Genomic DNA, 17,794 nt, shown 5'->3' with positions numbered 1-17,794 from the left:
TGTTTCCTAATCATCACAAACTCAGGTCATCTGAACCCTCAGCTGATACACTAACCTCATTTCAGAACAATGGCACAGACGTTTGTCTGTCTTTGGAGACGCAGCATTGGCTCTCCCTTCCCGTTAGGTGGAAATGCCATCCTGTTAAAGACTAGATTTCAAACAGAATTTCTGTTGTTCCCTAAGTGATTTTACTTCCCTGGTCTCTCTTTCATCAGCCTGGTTAATTTTGAAGTTCTAATTTTAGTCCATGTTCTACTCAGTATCCCTCCAACAAATCCTTTCTCTGCTTAAATGCACCAGAATCAGTTTCTGTTGCTTTTGACCACACGTTCTAATTGGTAAGAATAGCCCAACCTCTCCCTGGAGCAGAAATTCTATATGCCGTGCCCTTGACAGATGGGCATGTCCACACGTTTTCAGCCACAGAGAACATACTACATCCCTGGCCAGCTGTTCCTCTGCTGGTTAACTGCAGATATTACAAAGCATTTTCCTTCACTGAGGTGTCTGTTGTATGTCTCATCTCAACCTATATCCTCCTCTCTGTTGGTCTTCAGAATAGCCCCCAGGAAACTGATATTTTCTTGACATTGTAACTTCATACATATTTGATAATTTTCCTGGCCTCCTCCCTTTATTTCTAGATTCTAGAGAGAGCTGGCATCATCCTGGCTACCACCTTTCTTAGTGATGACTTCTACAGGCATTTTCTATAGAGCTTAGACTGGCCTTAAACATACTAAGTAGCCCAGGCTGACCTTGAACTTAAGATTCTCCTTTGTCAGCCTCCACAGACCAGGTTCAGACACATGCACTATGTTTGGCTGATCATATATATATATATATATATATATATATATATATATATATATTATGTATATAGTATTCTCAGTATTCTGTCTGCATTTATGCCTGCAGGCCAGAAGAGGGCACCAGATCTCATTACAGATGGCTGTGAGCCACCATGTGATTGCTGGGAACTGAACTCAGGACCTTCGGAAGGGCAGGTAGTGCTCTTAACCACTGAGCCATCTCTCCAGCCCTATAAATCACTTTGTTAACATACATTCATACACGCACACACAATGAGGTGGTTTCTAATGTATTTGATGCTTTGTAGAAGACAAATGACATTCCCTTATTTAGTGTGAAATTTAAGGCAAAAAACTCTCTTTGAACTAATTCTATCACAAAAGTTTTAAGTTTTGTTCTAATATACTGACATTTATCATTATTTTCTCAATTATTTGACAATTATTTTGTTGTTATCATATAATTATGGCAAAAACATTTCTCTACTTTCAGAGATAAGTTTTTGCTCAAAACACTACAGATAAAGCTTAGGTAAATTTATAGAAAAATATACAATAAATATATGGAACGTACACTGGAATGCCAAAACTGAGGCTGGTGGGCATCACTGACTGACATTAGGGAAAGTGACTTGGGAGTGACTTGTTTGAAGAATACAAAGGGCCCTCATCTCTAATCTAGACGTCATATTTTACTACTAAGCCCTAATGAAGTCACTTTCATTTGTTTTCTTGGCAGTTTCTCAGTACCTATAGTTCTCAAGAACTAAACTGTCCATTTATAGCAGTAAACCCTTAAAACAGTTTCCAGCACTCGGGCTTTAGGTCTCATACCCTCCCTGCCTTAGACTCCATATTTTCTTTCTTTCTTTCTTTCTTTTTTTTTTTTTTTTTTTTTTTTTTGCTCTTGTAGACCAGGCTGGCCTCGAACTCACAGAGATCCGTCTGCCTCTGCCTCCCGAGTGCTGGGATTAAAGGCGTGCGCCACCACTGCCCGGCTAGACTTCATATTTTCATAAGCTTCACACGTCCTCCCTTGAATCATCTTCAAAAATATTTTTTTTCTCAGTTTTATCATTTTGGACATTGTTGATGTGGAATTCCAAATGAACAACATATCCAGCTTCTTTCTCAAAAGTCCTCAGCACAAGATCCCGCTGGCTGAAGCGGGGAATGACAGCTTACCTGTGGCATGTTCCCGCAGACCTACATCAAAGGCAAGTTTATCTGTCTGGGATCTTGACGTGGTCAAGCATGTTAGATACTGTGGAATAAGAGCAGATACTAGGAGTCAGACCCTTCTACCAAGTCCTGGTACCACCACTGGTCAGCTTCCTATTAAATGCAGGAAATCAGTGACTTTAAAACAGGCTCAGCCTTCTTCCTCATTGAAAAGTTAAGTGACGTCATGCTTTTGGAAAATATTTTTGTGTTAAATGTAAAATCTCAAAGACATTCTTATCTGATGATCTAGTAATGTCTAGGACTCTATCTAGAATGGAATTGAAATATTCAATATGCTTTAGTTCAAAGGTATTCTGAGAAGCTTTTTTCCCATATTTTTAGTTTAACAGAACATTTAATTCACATCAACCATCGAACACTGTGATCATATTGGCCCCTTCCAGTGCTTGGCGGGAGGCTCTTCCACCACCCATGGCTTCCAATGCAGCATCTTCCTTGACAGACTCAGTTCATTTTCAGCCTGAAGAACTGCCTCTTCTACTTCACCACCCTGAAGCAAGTTTTCTAATGTTTTAACATCTGGTTTCTCCAAATCCATCAGTTAGAGCTGCGTTTCATATACTCAGCTCAGGAAGAGGCTTAAAACTCAACCTTGGCCCTTCCCAACTTCCCCAGAGGCAGGCAGACCCGACTTGACCTTTTGACTTGAACTTAAGAACAATACAAATGGAACATCAAAGGCCAGCAGTAGAGAAGAGGCTAGATCAGCTTTGGTTCTTCTGTTTTCTGGAGTACTGTACCACTAAGAGTACTGATAAAGGATGTACATAGAGCATACAATTTTATTTTTATAAGATGTTGAGCTAAGAAGTCACATAAAATAGCACATTTGTACAGTTGACATATACACAAAACTTAAATGTGTAACATATGATTAGAATGCATTATATTGGGATAATAATAAAAATTGTGCTTGGATAAGTAAGGTGGGTGGAGGAAGCTGGGAAATCAGATAATTCCCCATTTATTTTAGTTTAACATGCTTTGAGAACCTCATATATAAGCACTGCTTCTACCTCTCTCCTGCCCCATCCCCTTCCAACTCCTCCCATGTGGTCCCCCAAATTCATGAAATCTTCTACTGTTATACATATATACATATGTATGCACACACACATCCCATTTATACACACACACACACACACACATATATATATATATGTATATATATATATATATATATATATATATATATATATAATCTACTGAGTCCATGTGTCCAGAGTTGAACACTTGAGGTTGGATAGTCTATGTGGGTATTGTCCCTTGAGCAGAGTGTTTTTCCATCTCTCAGCAGCCATTGGCCTCCTATAGCTCTTCACCTAGGGTAGTAGTTCTCAACCTTCCTAGGGCTGTGACCCTTTGATACAGTTCCTCAGTTGTTGTGACCCCCCCCCAACCATAAAATTATTTTTGTTGCTACTTAATAATTATAATTTTGCTACTGTTATGAATCATCATGTAAATACCTGTGTTTTTCAACAGTCTTAGGTGACCCCTTGAAAGGGCCATTTGACCCTCGCTCACTGATCTGGGGGATGGGGCTGTGTGGGATTTCCCCTCTCCATGTTGCCTTGTCAACTGTTAGGAGTTTCTTTTAAAAGAATCTCCTGATATTTTAAACCTCTCAAAATAATATTTATCCATTTTTTTTTGTGGATTATGACAACATATATGCAGGTGAAACTTTTAAACTGATCTTTAAAGCAGTTCAAATAGAGGAAATAAACTGAAGGCTGTTTCCTTGCCTTCTTGCTGATGCCCAGTGGTATAGGCTGGAAGCAGAGCAGGAGAGAAAGCAGCACAGGCCCACCCCCAGCTCTCTGCAAGCAGGTGGAAAATCGGTGCATTATAAAGGCTTATTTCATAGGCTTTATACCAAAGCTACTTAAAAGAAAGCCAGTGTAGGGTTTATGTTAATTGGGAGTGAGGTTTTATTTTTTTTCTTTCTTTTTCTAAAAGAGGAGTGAATTTAGATTTAAATAGTTCAAACCTTTGCATCTTTACCAGGTGCTAGTCTGAGTTTTACAAGTCATGTGTGTGTGTGGGGGGGTAATACTGTCTCAAGATTTACTTATTCTATCTGGGCAGGATAAAAAGCATATTTTCTGGTTCATTTGCTTTCTGAATAAGCAACATATTCTAAAAGATGGTCACCTCTCATTTCCAGAGATTGCCAGGCAAAGGGTCTCCCCATTCAAAACTACCCCAGTACTCAAATACAGCTGGCCAGCTTTGTGCAGTCTTTTGCCATGAAGTACCAAATCAGACAAGGGTTCGGTCTGAAAGGTCAGCAGCTCCTTACCAGTGCTCAGACAAAATATGCTGCAGCAAATCAATTATTTAAGAAGTAGCTGCTGAGCATGCTACAGTTTGGAAGCCCAACCTTTGAGAAGTTTGTGTGGAGAACCTGTGAATGTGTGAGAATAAACAGCAATTCCCCTGTCCCTTCCTCCCGCTGTTAGGACTGCATGCGGCCATGCCAACCTTCCCGACGGGTGCTGGAGGTCTGAACTTAGGTCCTCCTGTTTGCACAGTTAGTGTATCAGTTTTCTTAGGGTTAGAAAATGAAGAGCTGTCTTTCTTACACCAAGAGCATGCACGAATTATATACTTAGGTGCTGAGAGCAAATACTATTGGAGTCAGCTCATATACTAGATCAACCTCACACAATATTTGCAATAACTCCTTGCAAAACATCAGAAGTGTATGAATTTTTCAAGTTATGTTTATTAAATTCTGCCTATTTTTTATTCCAAGCTTTTGCTTTCCAAGTTCGGCTGAATTATCGCCACTCTAGCATTTTGGTTTCAAATCCCTGATTAGTATAGCCTGGGCCAGCTTTCTGTGACTGCCTCATCCATTATCCTCTTCCTGCCACTTGGTTAGCATAATACCTGGAAGGATTCAAATTCTTCCAGGACTGAAGGCCCTGGACACATTCCATTTCTTTTGCTGTGTACAAGTAGAGAAATTCCACACAAATCCCATTTGATTTGTTTTATTCAAATACTAAATAAATCAGTTCCTCCACAGTTCATTTGATCAGTTATATGCATTCGAGAAATATTTATTGGTTATATAGTATATCAGTGGACTATACTTGGTGGGGTTAGGCTTTGTGAAGTTTAAAGAAAGGGAATGGCTCTTTTCCTCACTCAATGGGACACACATTCAGTAAACATAAAACCCTGGGATATGTGGGGAGTGATAGGAAGGCAACAATGGACTGAATTATTTATATTCTGAACTGCTGTCAGTGTTCCTCCTTTCTTTCTTATGAATGGTGAAAGCTGACATCTCTGTGTGCTTACCATTCCACTGAAAGAGTGCCTCAGGAGAATTGCGTGACCGTACAGCAGGGTCCTGTGGCCACCCCCTTGTGCTGCCTGTGGGAATGAGGAAGAAAGCTGTCAGCACATACCAGCTGTGGCTTCTTTGGCAGAAAAGCAACATGACGATTTGGGATGCAGATTCCAAGAAAAATAACCATGACAAAACTCCTCAAGAATTCATTCAAGAAGCAAGTGTCCAGCCAATGGGCAAAGGGAGATTTTGTGAGCACAGCCATGCGGCATCCTTGGGACAGGGCGGAAGGTCCTGCTGCTCTCCTCAGAAATGGCCACTGCCCAGGATGAGCAGGAACCCAAAGCTGTTCCAGACTGAAAACATGTAAATGAGGTACACTCTGCTTACCTTCCATTGAGCTTCTCAGAAGCAACTGGAATGAGAGAGACACAAGAGCGGAGTAACTACATCCTAGTGCAGGAGGGCACCATGGCGTGTGAGCATCCATGTGTACCGCGGATCTTGCAGTCTTATGTTCCCTTCTGGGCACTGTGCTTTCTGCCCATGCAACTCAAATGGTCTTTCTCACACAGATCTCACCAACCAGGGATGGCTCTGAAACCCAGGACTTTAAAAGAGTAGCTAGTTCTGCAGAAATGGTCCCCTTAGTGGAGAGACCCATGTGACTGTCCTCTCCGCCTCCCTCTGCACATCCGTTTTGACGATTTGGTAGTGGTTGCCCAAACAGCAGAGAGGGAGGTCAGAAAAGATAAAATGGCCCAAAGGAAAACCAGCCACTGGTGCCTGTTCTTATATGGCACTCTGATCCATACAATGTTAGGCTGAAATGAACAACATATGCTATGAAAATCAAGTGTGACATCCCAGCTACAAGTGGGTATGAAGCACAGTCAGCTGAAATTGACAATTAAAATAAAGCAATTTAATTGACAATTAAAATAAAACAAATCCTGTATGATTTTGGTACCAATCTCATACTGTTTTGGTACTAACCTAATTATCCCAACATTATGCTAATATATCCCTAGGTAGCACATATTTTTTTAAACACACTCTTTTAAAAGAAGATACTTGCTGCTTACAGGCTGTGTCTTCCCCAAGGGAGACTACAAAGTCTGATAAAGCAAATGAGATTGTGTGTGTGTGTACTTGCCCATGCTTGTGCTTGAGAAGGCCAGAAGTGGCCACGGGTTGTCTTTCTCATTAACCTTTTATGTATTTTTTGAGATAGAGTTGCTCTTTAAACCTGACCAGTTGCCTGGCTAGCCGGAAGGCTCCTGGAACCCTCCTGCCTCCTCCGCCTGGTGCTGAGATTACAGGGACATGCTGCAATGCTTGGATTTCATGCGTGTGTTGGGGATCAGAACTCAGGTTCTCATGCTTACACAGCAAATGCTTTGACCCCTGAGCCATCGTCCCTGGACCACTAGCAACAGGAATTTTAGCATTCTGTGCCTGTGGTCCAAAAGCATCTTTTATGCATCCTATTCTTTTCAGAGTTGCAGACTGGCTACCCAAGGCACTCTCTGCAGTTTTAGACTATCCATCCTGTCCCCTCCAGGCATGGCAACGAGCAACGTAGAGGACGAGAAGCAGGTGGTGGGGAGAGAAACAGAGGTCTGGATAATGAGCTATGAGTGATTTCATTTCGATTCTGTTTGGAGTAGCAGAATTGCTCTTTCACAGAGATTTTTTCCCCCATGTCATTCAACGAGTCTAAAGAGAAAAAAAAAGGCAAATGTGGAATATTGAAAAGAGGATAACTAAATATAAATGTGGCTGTGCTCACCCCTCCTATAGAGATATTTAAGTGTTCTCGGATTTTAATACCAAGTAGGATTATACAGCTCTTCACAATATTTCCAAATTTCATGGAACCATTTGCACTAACTTCAGCTGTATTTACAAATGTGTCAACACCTTACATTAAAATTAGATGTACTAAGTCACTTTACATCTTGTCTGTCTAAATGGAATAGTCCCTATGAGCTTGTATCCTTACAACTTAACTGAGGTTTCCAATGTCTCATGTTGTATATACCTACTCCTACCGTGAATAAGTGACTGAATTAGATGTCCCCCTATCAACCGTGAGTTTGACTCTTTTCTAATTCTTCTGTGTTCCCACTAGTTCTGTAATTATCAGAAGTCAAGAGTTGCTGACTCTAAACAGTATCACAGAGTGACTTGGGCTGTTCTCCTCTGATACTTCTAGAAACACTGATGGGACCTCATGTCCTTCATTACAATGCCACCAGAGAAAGAAAGGGATTTAAATGCCTGGTGGAATGGAATCTAATTTGCTCTGCAGACCCTTGGAGCCTCACATTCTAGCCCCTCTTTCATTTAAGACAGTAGTTTGTAGATGTCGGAGGATATCAGAATCACCAGGTCCCCACGCCACAGTGGCCTGAGGCTGGCCCGAGGATCTGCATTTCTAACAAGGTCAGGTGACACTGACGCTGCTAGTTTGGGAATTGCCATTAGGGGAATGGATGGCTCTGGTGCTAGGATGGAAGAGGAGCCGGTTATCACCATTGTAATGTTGGTTTCTGCTATGGAGCAATGCCATGTATGCATCAGGTGCTTCACACACCCACAGTCCATCCCCATGGTGACCTTTCAAGGTTGCAATGAGTGTCACATTTAAAATGGGAAGATTTTGGTACCTAAAGAGGGTGCCTTGCTGTATGTGTCACAGTTGATATGATAGTACCATATACACTTGGGTTAACAACAGATCTTCATCTCATTTTCCTAATGGGTGTGCAGTGATTGCACAAGCCACCAATGGGAAGAGATGCAGAGACATCTTTCATGGGACTCATACAGCTGGGATCTATTTAGCTCCAATCCTATGGCAGGCACATAGCACAGAATGGTACACAGGAAGCACCTCACTTGATATTAACTAGTGATGCAATGATAATCACCCCCAATTTACAGCCGCGTGAACTGACACTTAGATTAAATTACTCGCTCAAAGTCATGCGGGTCCCAAGTGCAGAGTGGGGACATCACAAAGGGGATTTAACCATGCACTACAGTACTGCCTTCTCTGTAGTCTGGCAGGGGAGATGGAACTTGGACAAAATAAAAGCTTGTTACATGAAGAAACAGCATACACATTAAAGAAGTGAAGCACAAAATTTTAAGTAGACCACGAGAGTAGGAGTATGTGCTAAGGAATGGCTCTATTGAAAAGGTAGACACAGATTGCTGACATATAGATTGTCAGAGAGAGACACCAACACGGGTAGACTGTGTCCTGGAAGTAGGAAGTGTAAGTCACACTTGGCTTCTCAGAGCCATCCAGTAGTTAGTGCCCATGGACAGGGACAGGTGGATACACTGGGGTGCAGACAGACTAGTCAGGCTATGCAGGCCAAGACTCATGACTCACTGTCCCACAGCCAGCAAGACATGGGAATAGTTTATGACAGGATGGTGTCACAGCCAAAACTGTTCCTTAGGAAGGGAAGTCAGTGGTAGATGAACAGAGGAGCCAAGCCCTGAGGGGCAGAAGGGGTCGTTCTCTTATTTGGTTTCTTCTACATGGTTGACAGGGAGTGAGCAAACCAAACTTTGGGGTGGTGTCATTCTTTATTCCTTTCTCTCGACCAAATCTAAAACAACTATTGGTACCACCTCTAAAACGTTCTCCAAGCAACCATTTAGCAGCCCACTGCTCCTAGTCCCCGTGACTGCTTTGTGTCTTATCTGGCCTATAGTCATGGCCTGCAAAATGTGCCTGCTAGGTAAGTCGTGGGCTAACATGGCAGCCAGAGCCACCCTTTCCAAAGATGTAAGCCACATCTTTGCTTTCCAGTGGCTTCCTATCCAGTTAGAAGCAAATGCTCCCACTGCTCATTCGAATTCTCTGCATCAGGATTGGAAGTTTTTCTCTGAGAGCCCACAGGGCAAGTATGTTAGGCTCTGTGATCTCTGTCTTAGTTACCAAATCCTACCTCACATAGTTTTTAAAGGAATATGTTCAAAGTTTAGACAACAATTTTACCCTAGCATACTGTACAAATAAAAATGACAGGCTGGATTTTGCCTGCTGCTGCAAGTTGTCAAACCTTACTGCATTTACCTGAGTTGGCTCCCTTACACCCCTCTGGAATCACTGACTGCTCTGCACTTTTCAGATAACCTTGTTCCTACCCCAGGGCTTTTGCACATGCATTCCTCTCTCCCCAAAATATACTTCGAATGTCCTCACAATCAATTTATACATTAGATTAATTTCTCCTCCCAAAACATCCCATTAGAAAAGTTTCCTATTATCATTCTTTCACAGAAGATCTGTCGAATGTGACCCACCACGCCTCAAAAGCCATGGTTCCAGAAGGCTCTATAGCGTGTGGCTGTTTCTGGATGTGACTGCTTTGATTTTCTCTTCTTTGCTTATCCCACATCTCACTTCTGTTCTACTCAGGGTATAAAAAGAAGAAAATGTCTCTCTAGAAGATTGCAGGACACAGTAGAGACTTTTGCTCAGGGTGGGAGGTATGAATTTCCCTAGATACAAGACAGCTAAATAACCAGGGTGCCATTGAGGCATAGGACACTGAGAGTGAATGAGCTCAGTATTCCAAGTGAAGGAGCAGGAATCAGAGAAAGTGGGTAACCTCGCAGAGTCAGCTGGCTCAGTTATTTCACCATGAAAGACTCAATTCAGGACTGTTATACATTACTGAGATTTTTATAGCCTACTTAGGTCAGTAGAACCTTTGGGGAGAAACAAGAGAAATGATTTGATAAAATTTCAGATTGGATGAAATGGAAAGGTATACTTTGGTACACCTAATGGGAAAAGGAAAATTTGCTAATTGCTAATTCCCCTAAATTTCACATGTAGATTCTGTGTGGTTTTGATTAAGACTAAGAGGGTAGTTTGGAGTTTGACAAGACTGTCAGTGAAATTAATGCTGAAATATGAACAATGAGAAATTTTGATTCTGAAAGGAAGCCTTTTAAAAATGCTTTTAAGCAAAATTGTCTAATTCACTCTGCAGCAGATTCACAAAGAAGCATATGGAGATTGCAGACAGTAGGTAAAGATCTGACGTTGTGAACCATAGTCTAAAAGGAGGCAGTTCTTGTACAGGAGAGAGGCAGGGTTAAGTCATATCTCTCGTATATGACTAGCAAGTCAGAGAGACGGTCAGCATTGGCCAATGATAGGATAAGAATATCAGATCATGGGGAGTAGGAGAGTTAAATATTCCACTTTAAAATTTAATTACAGAACCACTAGCATGCAATACAATAGTCTCCATTCTTTGCTGATGCTCTGAAGTGGCATGAGCATTCGAAGGGAACCGAAGGCAGATATGACTGTATCTAAGCCAAGGAGCACCAGAAAACTGGAACCTGAGACACTCAATAGACCACACAAAGACCTTAGACCACAGCGGCAAAGGGTTCATGTCTCATTGTAATGTGGCAGAAAACTGGGCCTCAACTAAAGAATGAGGCAAAAGCTATGGATAAATGACAGCTATCAGAATAAAATGAAAACATATGGAAACATTTTCATTTCTTTCGGCAATGAAAGAAATTGAAATTATGTGGATCTTGGCTATATCACTTCATATCTACAAAATGTGCAAAAATGGAAGGGAAAATGCTGAGTGAACTGTGGTTTAGCCGATGTGGGCCCGTGTAAGGCAGCACCTGGTGCAGCCCTTTTGCAAGGCAGTCTATAAAAAGAGCCATAAGGAAGTCCATAACCTCTGCTATCATAATTTTACTTCTGGGAATAATTCAAAAGGAGCAAGAACATATGCACATAGCTCTGGCAAGGACCTTATAATGGTCACAACAAAATGGAACGAAACCTGGCAAGAATCTAAGTATGCAACAGGAGTCTTATCTGTTAAACCATAGGGATTATTTAGGACGCTCTAGTCTGCAACCATTAAAGGCTGACATCATGAGGGTTGGTAGAAAGAGAAAATGTTTATGGTGCACCATTGTGACAAGATGCAGGATGCAAAGTACATAACCACTGCTTGTATATGCACAGAAATGGTGAGAAAATCCCAGGACATTGAGGATGGCTCAGCCAGCCAAATTCTTGCCTTCAGAGTACAAGGAACTGATATTGATCTCCAAAACCCACATAGAACATGCTGGGTGTGATACTGAATGCTTGTAATCTCAGTGCTGGGAGCCTGAGGCAGGAGGAGTTCTGAGTTTTGCTAGACAGCCAGCATAACCTGTCTGGTGCCCTTTGGGTACAGTGAGAGAGCCCTTGTCAGTAAATAAATAAGGTAATTAATTAATTAATGGTGGATAGCATCTGAGGAATAAGACCAAGGTTTTCTTCTGGTCTCCAAATGCATGTGTGTGTTTACATGTGCACCTACATCCACATGTACTCATTTCCTCATGAACTGGCACCCACATGTGCACACATACATGTACACCTGCAGATATGCATAGTCACCCACATATGAACATGAACACACACATACATGTTCGCCTGTGCACACAGGTACTAACCCACACATGAACAGTCACACATGTACACACACACACATATGCATGTGTACCAACACACACATAAACAAGACAATGAAATAACAACTTGCATGGTTGCAGAACTATTGTACTTTTAACTGCATCTAAATTTTTCTGTAACACTAAGCAACATCATCGTCTCAATAAGTTGCATACATGTGTGTATGGGGGAGAACATGCTGCATGCTTTTAAAGAGATGGACTTCCATAAATATACTTTGTCTGTTCATTAAACTTTTAGTTGCTCAAGGGTGCTGTCTATTTACCAGGATCCTCAGTAAATGACTCAGCCTATATGAAAGGCAACTGGGATCCACCGCTTCTTTCCTTGCTTTTAGGTACTGGCTCTCAAGTGCTATTCTCCAATCTGGTGTTACAAGAAACCCTCAGAGGACGTCTCTATTTAAGACACCTGAGCTCTTATTTCATCATTTCCTGAGTCTTACTCCCAGATTCTATTCAAAAAGTGTTCAGTCATGAGGTGTCCATACCATGCGTGGGTCCCTAGCCCATCAGCACCTCTGAATCTGTAGGTTCATCTCTTTGGATTTCACTCTTGATTCTAGGGACTTGGTTCTACACAATTCTGTGCTTCTCAAGGCTGCCTTGTGCAGTTAGCAGAAGCCAGATCTGTCTTTCCCTACAGCTGCAGGCTCAAGGACCACCATGTTGGGCCAAATTCGCAAGGCTTAGCCCAACAAGCTACTCTTCTGTGAGATATAAACAAATAGGGATAGGCAACACCTCTTCAGCTCTGAGGATTTCAAAGGAACGGATGAGACTTTTCAGGTAGATCTTAAACTGTGAATGCCTTCCAATAGGGACAACTTTTCCTCTTTAGTTAAAGTGGAAGAAAGACTTTGCTAAAACACACTGGAATTCAAACAGCACATCTCAGGGACAGGAGGGCCATGACTGCAGGTTAATATGACCCATGATTAGGAGCCAGATACAGCAGATGAGACAACCTGAATACAACAGGTATTCTACAGATATCATAATCCCATCTTAAATCCGTGTGGACTCCAGGAATACAAATATAAAGTTCTTAACTTTCTTCTCCTCCACTGTTTTGGGTCAGACCTACTGCTCAGCTATGTAACTGCCAAAGCCTGTATTTCCTGGGCTGAAGAAACATACTCTTTCCCTTCTACAACTCTCTACTGTGGGGGATTAAAACATGTCATAAGAATAAGGCATCCACTTGTAATTGGACACTAAGATTTTCTACTCATTATGGTTGACTATCAGTCTAGAACCAGCAGTCTGCACTGCCTGAGATGCTGGCTGCTGAAGCAATAGGATGAAATCCCAAAGTGGTCCCTCCCTAAGGAGTCCTTCACACGCATGTGTGGCAGCTCAGCCTGAGCAGTGCTCCCCCTTTAGACAAATCTAGTTGAGAGAAGGCCTCTGGGCATCTTCCAGAGGCTCTCGGGAAGTCAATAAAGCAAATCATGAAGCAGAATTTGAATGAAGTTCTGAAAAGAGGAAGAAGGTATAGCACCCAGCAGCCCTAGTTTCCTGAATCCAGTATTTACGGCACTCTCATCTGAAGTTCGCTGATGTTGAAGGAATCCTTAGCATACACTTTGCCTTGAGTTAAAAGGAATGTGGCACATGGTGACAGAAGGCCTATGGTCATCACTACTCCATCGGCTTCTAAGCTGTTGTCCTGAGGGCGGTAGGGCAATAGTGATCCCAGGGAACCTCACTTCCCACATCCCAAGGCTGTCCTCTCACTGTCTCTGCATCCCGCAGCACAGAAGATGCCCTGCAGATTGCTCAGAGAGGCTGCTCTCTTATGACCTCCTTTATTTTTTAAATACATGCATCTTATTGCTAAACAAATTCAACAATATTCCTTGACTCATGCCTGCCACTATATGCAACATTCACTAGTCTCCTGCTTTATGAGTTATTGGATCCATCCAGCCATTCCTTTTGGAAGTCCCTAGGATGATTTCTCTTGGATGAAAAGGTGGTTAAAGAATTTAATTCATGTCATTAATTTTATAATCTGATGAAAGTATTCTAGGACAATAGAGTCTAATTTAAGAAACTGAGAATTTTGGGTCTTTATGGTCATGAAATATGGTTGAGAAAGAAGTCAGGGGAAATGATTCTAATAAGAAAGTAACTGGCTCATTTCTTTCCAAAGTATACTTATCACTTGGTGCAGAAACACACACAGCATACTATAGGCTCTTCTAGGATGCCTACCCAGTATCTACTGCACTTGAGTGTGGTCCATTGGGTAAGGATAAATTGACTTGGGTCATTTGGAGATGGTAGTACTACTGCTGTGGAGACAAACTTGGTTCTTCTCTGAAACAAAATGCTCCTCCTCAGAAGGAAGAGCCCCAGGATGCTGTACTCTTAAACCCCAATGGCGTGGCTAAACACCCAAGGAATCTTCTTCCTTCCAAATCTTCAAAAGCAAATCTAGGCTGGTGAAAGAATGGTGACCAAGCTTTACAATTAGAGCATATGAAGCCTTGGGTTCAACTCCCAAAGCTGACAAAAGGTGTTGACTTCTAAGCATTGCTGCAGATTTGTGTAACTATTTCCCTACTTCCTGTCCTGAGCTACTGTGGTTGGTGACAAGACACTGTGGTCCCTACTAGGCCCGAGCTGTGGCAAGCACTGCACCTGAAGTGGGAGGGTGTGTATCCTCTACCAAGGGTGAGCGGGTGGCTGGTTTGGGTGGCTTTTCTGAGCTGATTCCACTCTTTGAGCATCTCTGCTATGGGGAGACTGGGTTGCCAGGGTGGCAGCTCTAATACGCAGCCTTGAGAAGTCAAGGCACCTTTAAAAGAACAAACTGACAGGCTATTTGTCAAGGCATTAGTGACATTTAGACCGATGACAAGTATACTTTGGAAAGAAATGAGCCAAGTACTTTTTTTATTAGAATTAATTTTCCCCCTTTCTTCCACATCAAACAGATTTCGTAGAACCAGACAGTGCCAAGTTCATTCCTCACAGAAAAAGACTCGTCAGCCAGATTTTTTTTTCCCCCAGTCACTACCCTGGTTGTTATTTGAATTCCCTATACTAGATTGCTGGTGAAATAGCAGACCAATGCCATACAGGGTCAGGACGAGGAACTTTGCCCAACATTTTCTTTGTTTTTACCACGTTTAATGTATAATCAATATTTCCTACCAAGAACCTAATATGGTTGGAGTACTAAGAACTGAAAACTTTAACATTATCTCTTTTATTTTTCTCTACTAAAATATTAGTTTATCCCAGACACTGGAAGATTTAAAAATAGGATAAAACACCTACTACTTGCACACAGTAACTCTTAGTGGGTGTAAGCACCATTACCTTTATGTATTCAAAAGCACCTCAAACTGTTTGCTGTTTGATTCTGTCCATTTTCTCTTCTGAAGTTCTTAAAGTTACCATTTACTTTTTCTCTTCTTAGCTATATTAAACAACTGCCCTCATTTATTTTATCACGCTTCTGTCCCCACTGTACTGACCCCACTATGATCCTGCTGTATAAAGATGAATTCATGCTGTTTTCTCTACAGCCATGGAATGTGTCTAAAGCCAACTTTATATACCTAAGTAAAACAGCTTGAGTTCTCTGAGCAGCACAGGAAGTGACATTAGGTGAAGAAACTCGTTCTCTGGGCTCTGTATGCATGGGGTCTGCAGATGAAAGATCAGCTGATCCTGATACTTAGCTTCTGCATCAGGACCAGATGCTGTTCTGAGGGCACCACTCTTCTGAACCCTGTGTGGGTTCATTATGGAGATGTAGGCCTGGATCCCAGCTATAGACCAAAAAAAGAACTTTGCATTAAACAAAACAAAAAAAGAAACCCACAACACAAAAAGTGGGCCACTTTCCCGAGATTGAGATTTTGATTTCTCTGGTCTGTATTGGGCCATAGGATATTATCTCAGGATAATTCTTTTTTTTAATTGATTTTATTGAGCTTCTCCCCTCCCTTCTTCTCCTCTTCCCTTCAACCCTCTCCATGGTCCTCATGCTCCCAATTTACTCAGGAGATCTTGTCATTTTCTAATTCCCATGTAGATTAGATCCATGTCTGTTTCTCTTAGGGTCCTCATTATTGTCTAGGTTCTCTGAGATTGTGATTTGTAGGCTGGTTTCCTTTGCTTTATGTCTAAAATCCACTTATGAGTGAATACATATGATAATTGTCTTTCTGGCTTTGGGTACTTCACTCAATGTGGTGTTTTCTAGATCCATCCATTTGCTTGCAAATTTTAAGATGTCATTATTTTTTTCTGCTGCGTAGTATTCCATTGTGTAAATGTACCACATTTTCCTTACTTATTCTTCAGTCGAAGGGCATTTAGCTTCTTTCCAGCTTTTGGCTATGACAGACAATGCTGATATGAACTTAGTTGAATACATGTCATTGTGGTTTGATTGAACATCCTTTGGGTATATACCCAAAAGTGGTATTGCTGGGTGTTGACGAAAATTGTTTTCTGATTTTCTGAGAAATCGCCATACTGATATCCAAAGGCTGTACAAGTTTTCAATCCCACCAGCAAGGCAGGAGTGTTCCCTTTACCCTACATTCTCTCCAGCATAAGTTGTCATCAGTGTTTTTGATCTTGGCCATACTTACAGGTGTCAGATGGAATCTCAAAGTTGTTTTGATTTGCATTTTCTGATGACTAAGGATGTTGAGCATTTCCTTAAGTGTCTTTTAGCCATTTTAGATTCCTCAGTTGAGAGTTTTCTGTTTAGGTCTGTACTCCATTTTTAAAAATTGGATTATTTGTTCTTTTGATGACCAATTTCTTGAGTTCTTTGTATATTTTCGATATCAGTCCTCTGATGTGGGGTTGGTGAAGATCATTTCCCATTCTGTAGGCTACCATTTTGTCTTGTTGACTGTGTCCTTTGCTTTACAGAAGCTTTTCAGTTTTAGGAGATTCCATTTCTTAATTGTTTCTCTCAGTGTCTGTGCTACTGGGGTTATATTTAGGGAGCATTCATGTGTACTTCCTACTTTCTCTTCTATGAGATTCAACGTGGTTGGCTTTATGTTGAGGTCTTTGATCCATGTAGACTTGAGTTTTGTGCATGGTGATAGATATGGATCTATTTTCATTTTTCTACATGTTGATATCCAGTTATGGCAGCACCATTTTTTAAATATGCTTTCTTCTTTCCATTTTATATTTTTTGCTTCTTTGTCAAAAATCAGGTGTTCATAGGTGTGTGGATTAATATCTGGATCTTCGATTCTGTTCCATTGGTCCTCCTGTTTTTATGCCAATACCAAGCTGTTTTCAGCACTGTAGCTCTGTAGTAGAGTTTGAAATCAGGGACTGTGAACCCTCCAGAAGTTCCTTTATTGTATGGGATTGTTTTGGCTATCTTGCATTTTTTTGTTTTTCCATATGAAGTTGAGTACCATTCTTTTGATGTCTGTGAAGAATTTTTCTGGCATTTTGATGGACATTGCATTGAATCTGTAGATTGCTTTTGGTAAGATTGCCATTTTTACTATGTTAATTCTACCTACCCAAGATCATGGGAGAGTTTTCCATTTTCTGGTGTTTTCTTCAATTTGTTTCTTCAACAATTTAAAGTTCTTCTCATATATGTCTTCCACTTGCTTGGTTAGATTTACTCTGAGATATTTTATGCTATTTGAAGGGTGATTCTGATTTATTTCTCAGCCCATTTATCATCTGTGTACAGGAGGGCTACTGATTTTTTTGAGTTAATCTTGTATCCTGCTGCTGAAAGTGTTTATGAGTTGTAGAAGTTCCTTGGTAGAATTTTTTTTTTTTTTTTTGGTTTTTCGAGACAGGGTTTCTCTGTAGCTTTGGAGCCTGTCCTGGAACTAGCTCTTGTAGACCAGGCTGGTCTCGAACTCACAGAGATCCG

General features: G+C 41.3%; 1 protein-coding gene across 1 annotated transcript in view; it reads right to left on the bottom strand.

Moving 5' to 3' along the window:
* The window catches only part of Ryr3 (ryanodine receptor 3), a 429,760-nt gene that overhangs the window by 310,893 nt on the left and 101,073 nt on the right, over positions 1–17,794 (bottom strand). The window contains exons 8-9 of the mRNA XM_038331390.2: positions 5,376–5,450; positions 2,001–2,079 (exon numbers count right to left, since the gene is read on the bottom strand). Of these exons, the coding sequence (XP_038187318.2) occupies positions 2,001–2,079; positions 5,376–5,450 (154 nt within the window). The remainder of the gene's footprint in view (positions 1–2,000; positions 2,080–5,375; positions 5,451–17,794) is intronic.

The sequence above is a fragment of the Arvicola amphibius genome, chromosome 5 (assembly GCF_903992535.2).
Source record: "Arvicola amphibius chromosome 5, mArvAmp1.2, whole genome shotgun sequence".
Lineage (NCBI taxonomy): Eukaryota > Metazoa > Chordata > Mammalia > Rodentia > Cricetidae > Arvicola > Arvicola amphibius.
The sequence above is the reverse complement of the archived record's forward strand: the minus strand, read 5'-3'. Positions and strand labels throughout refer to the sequence as shown.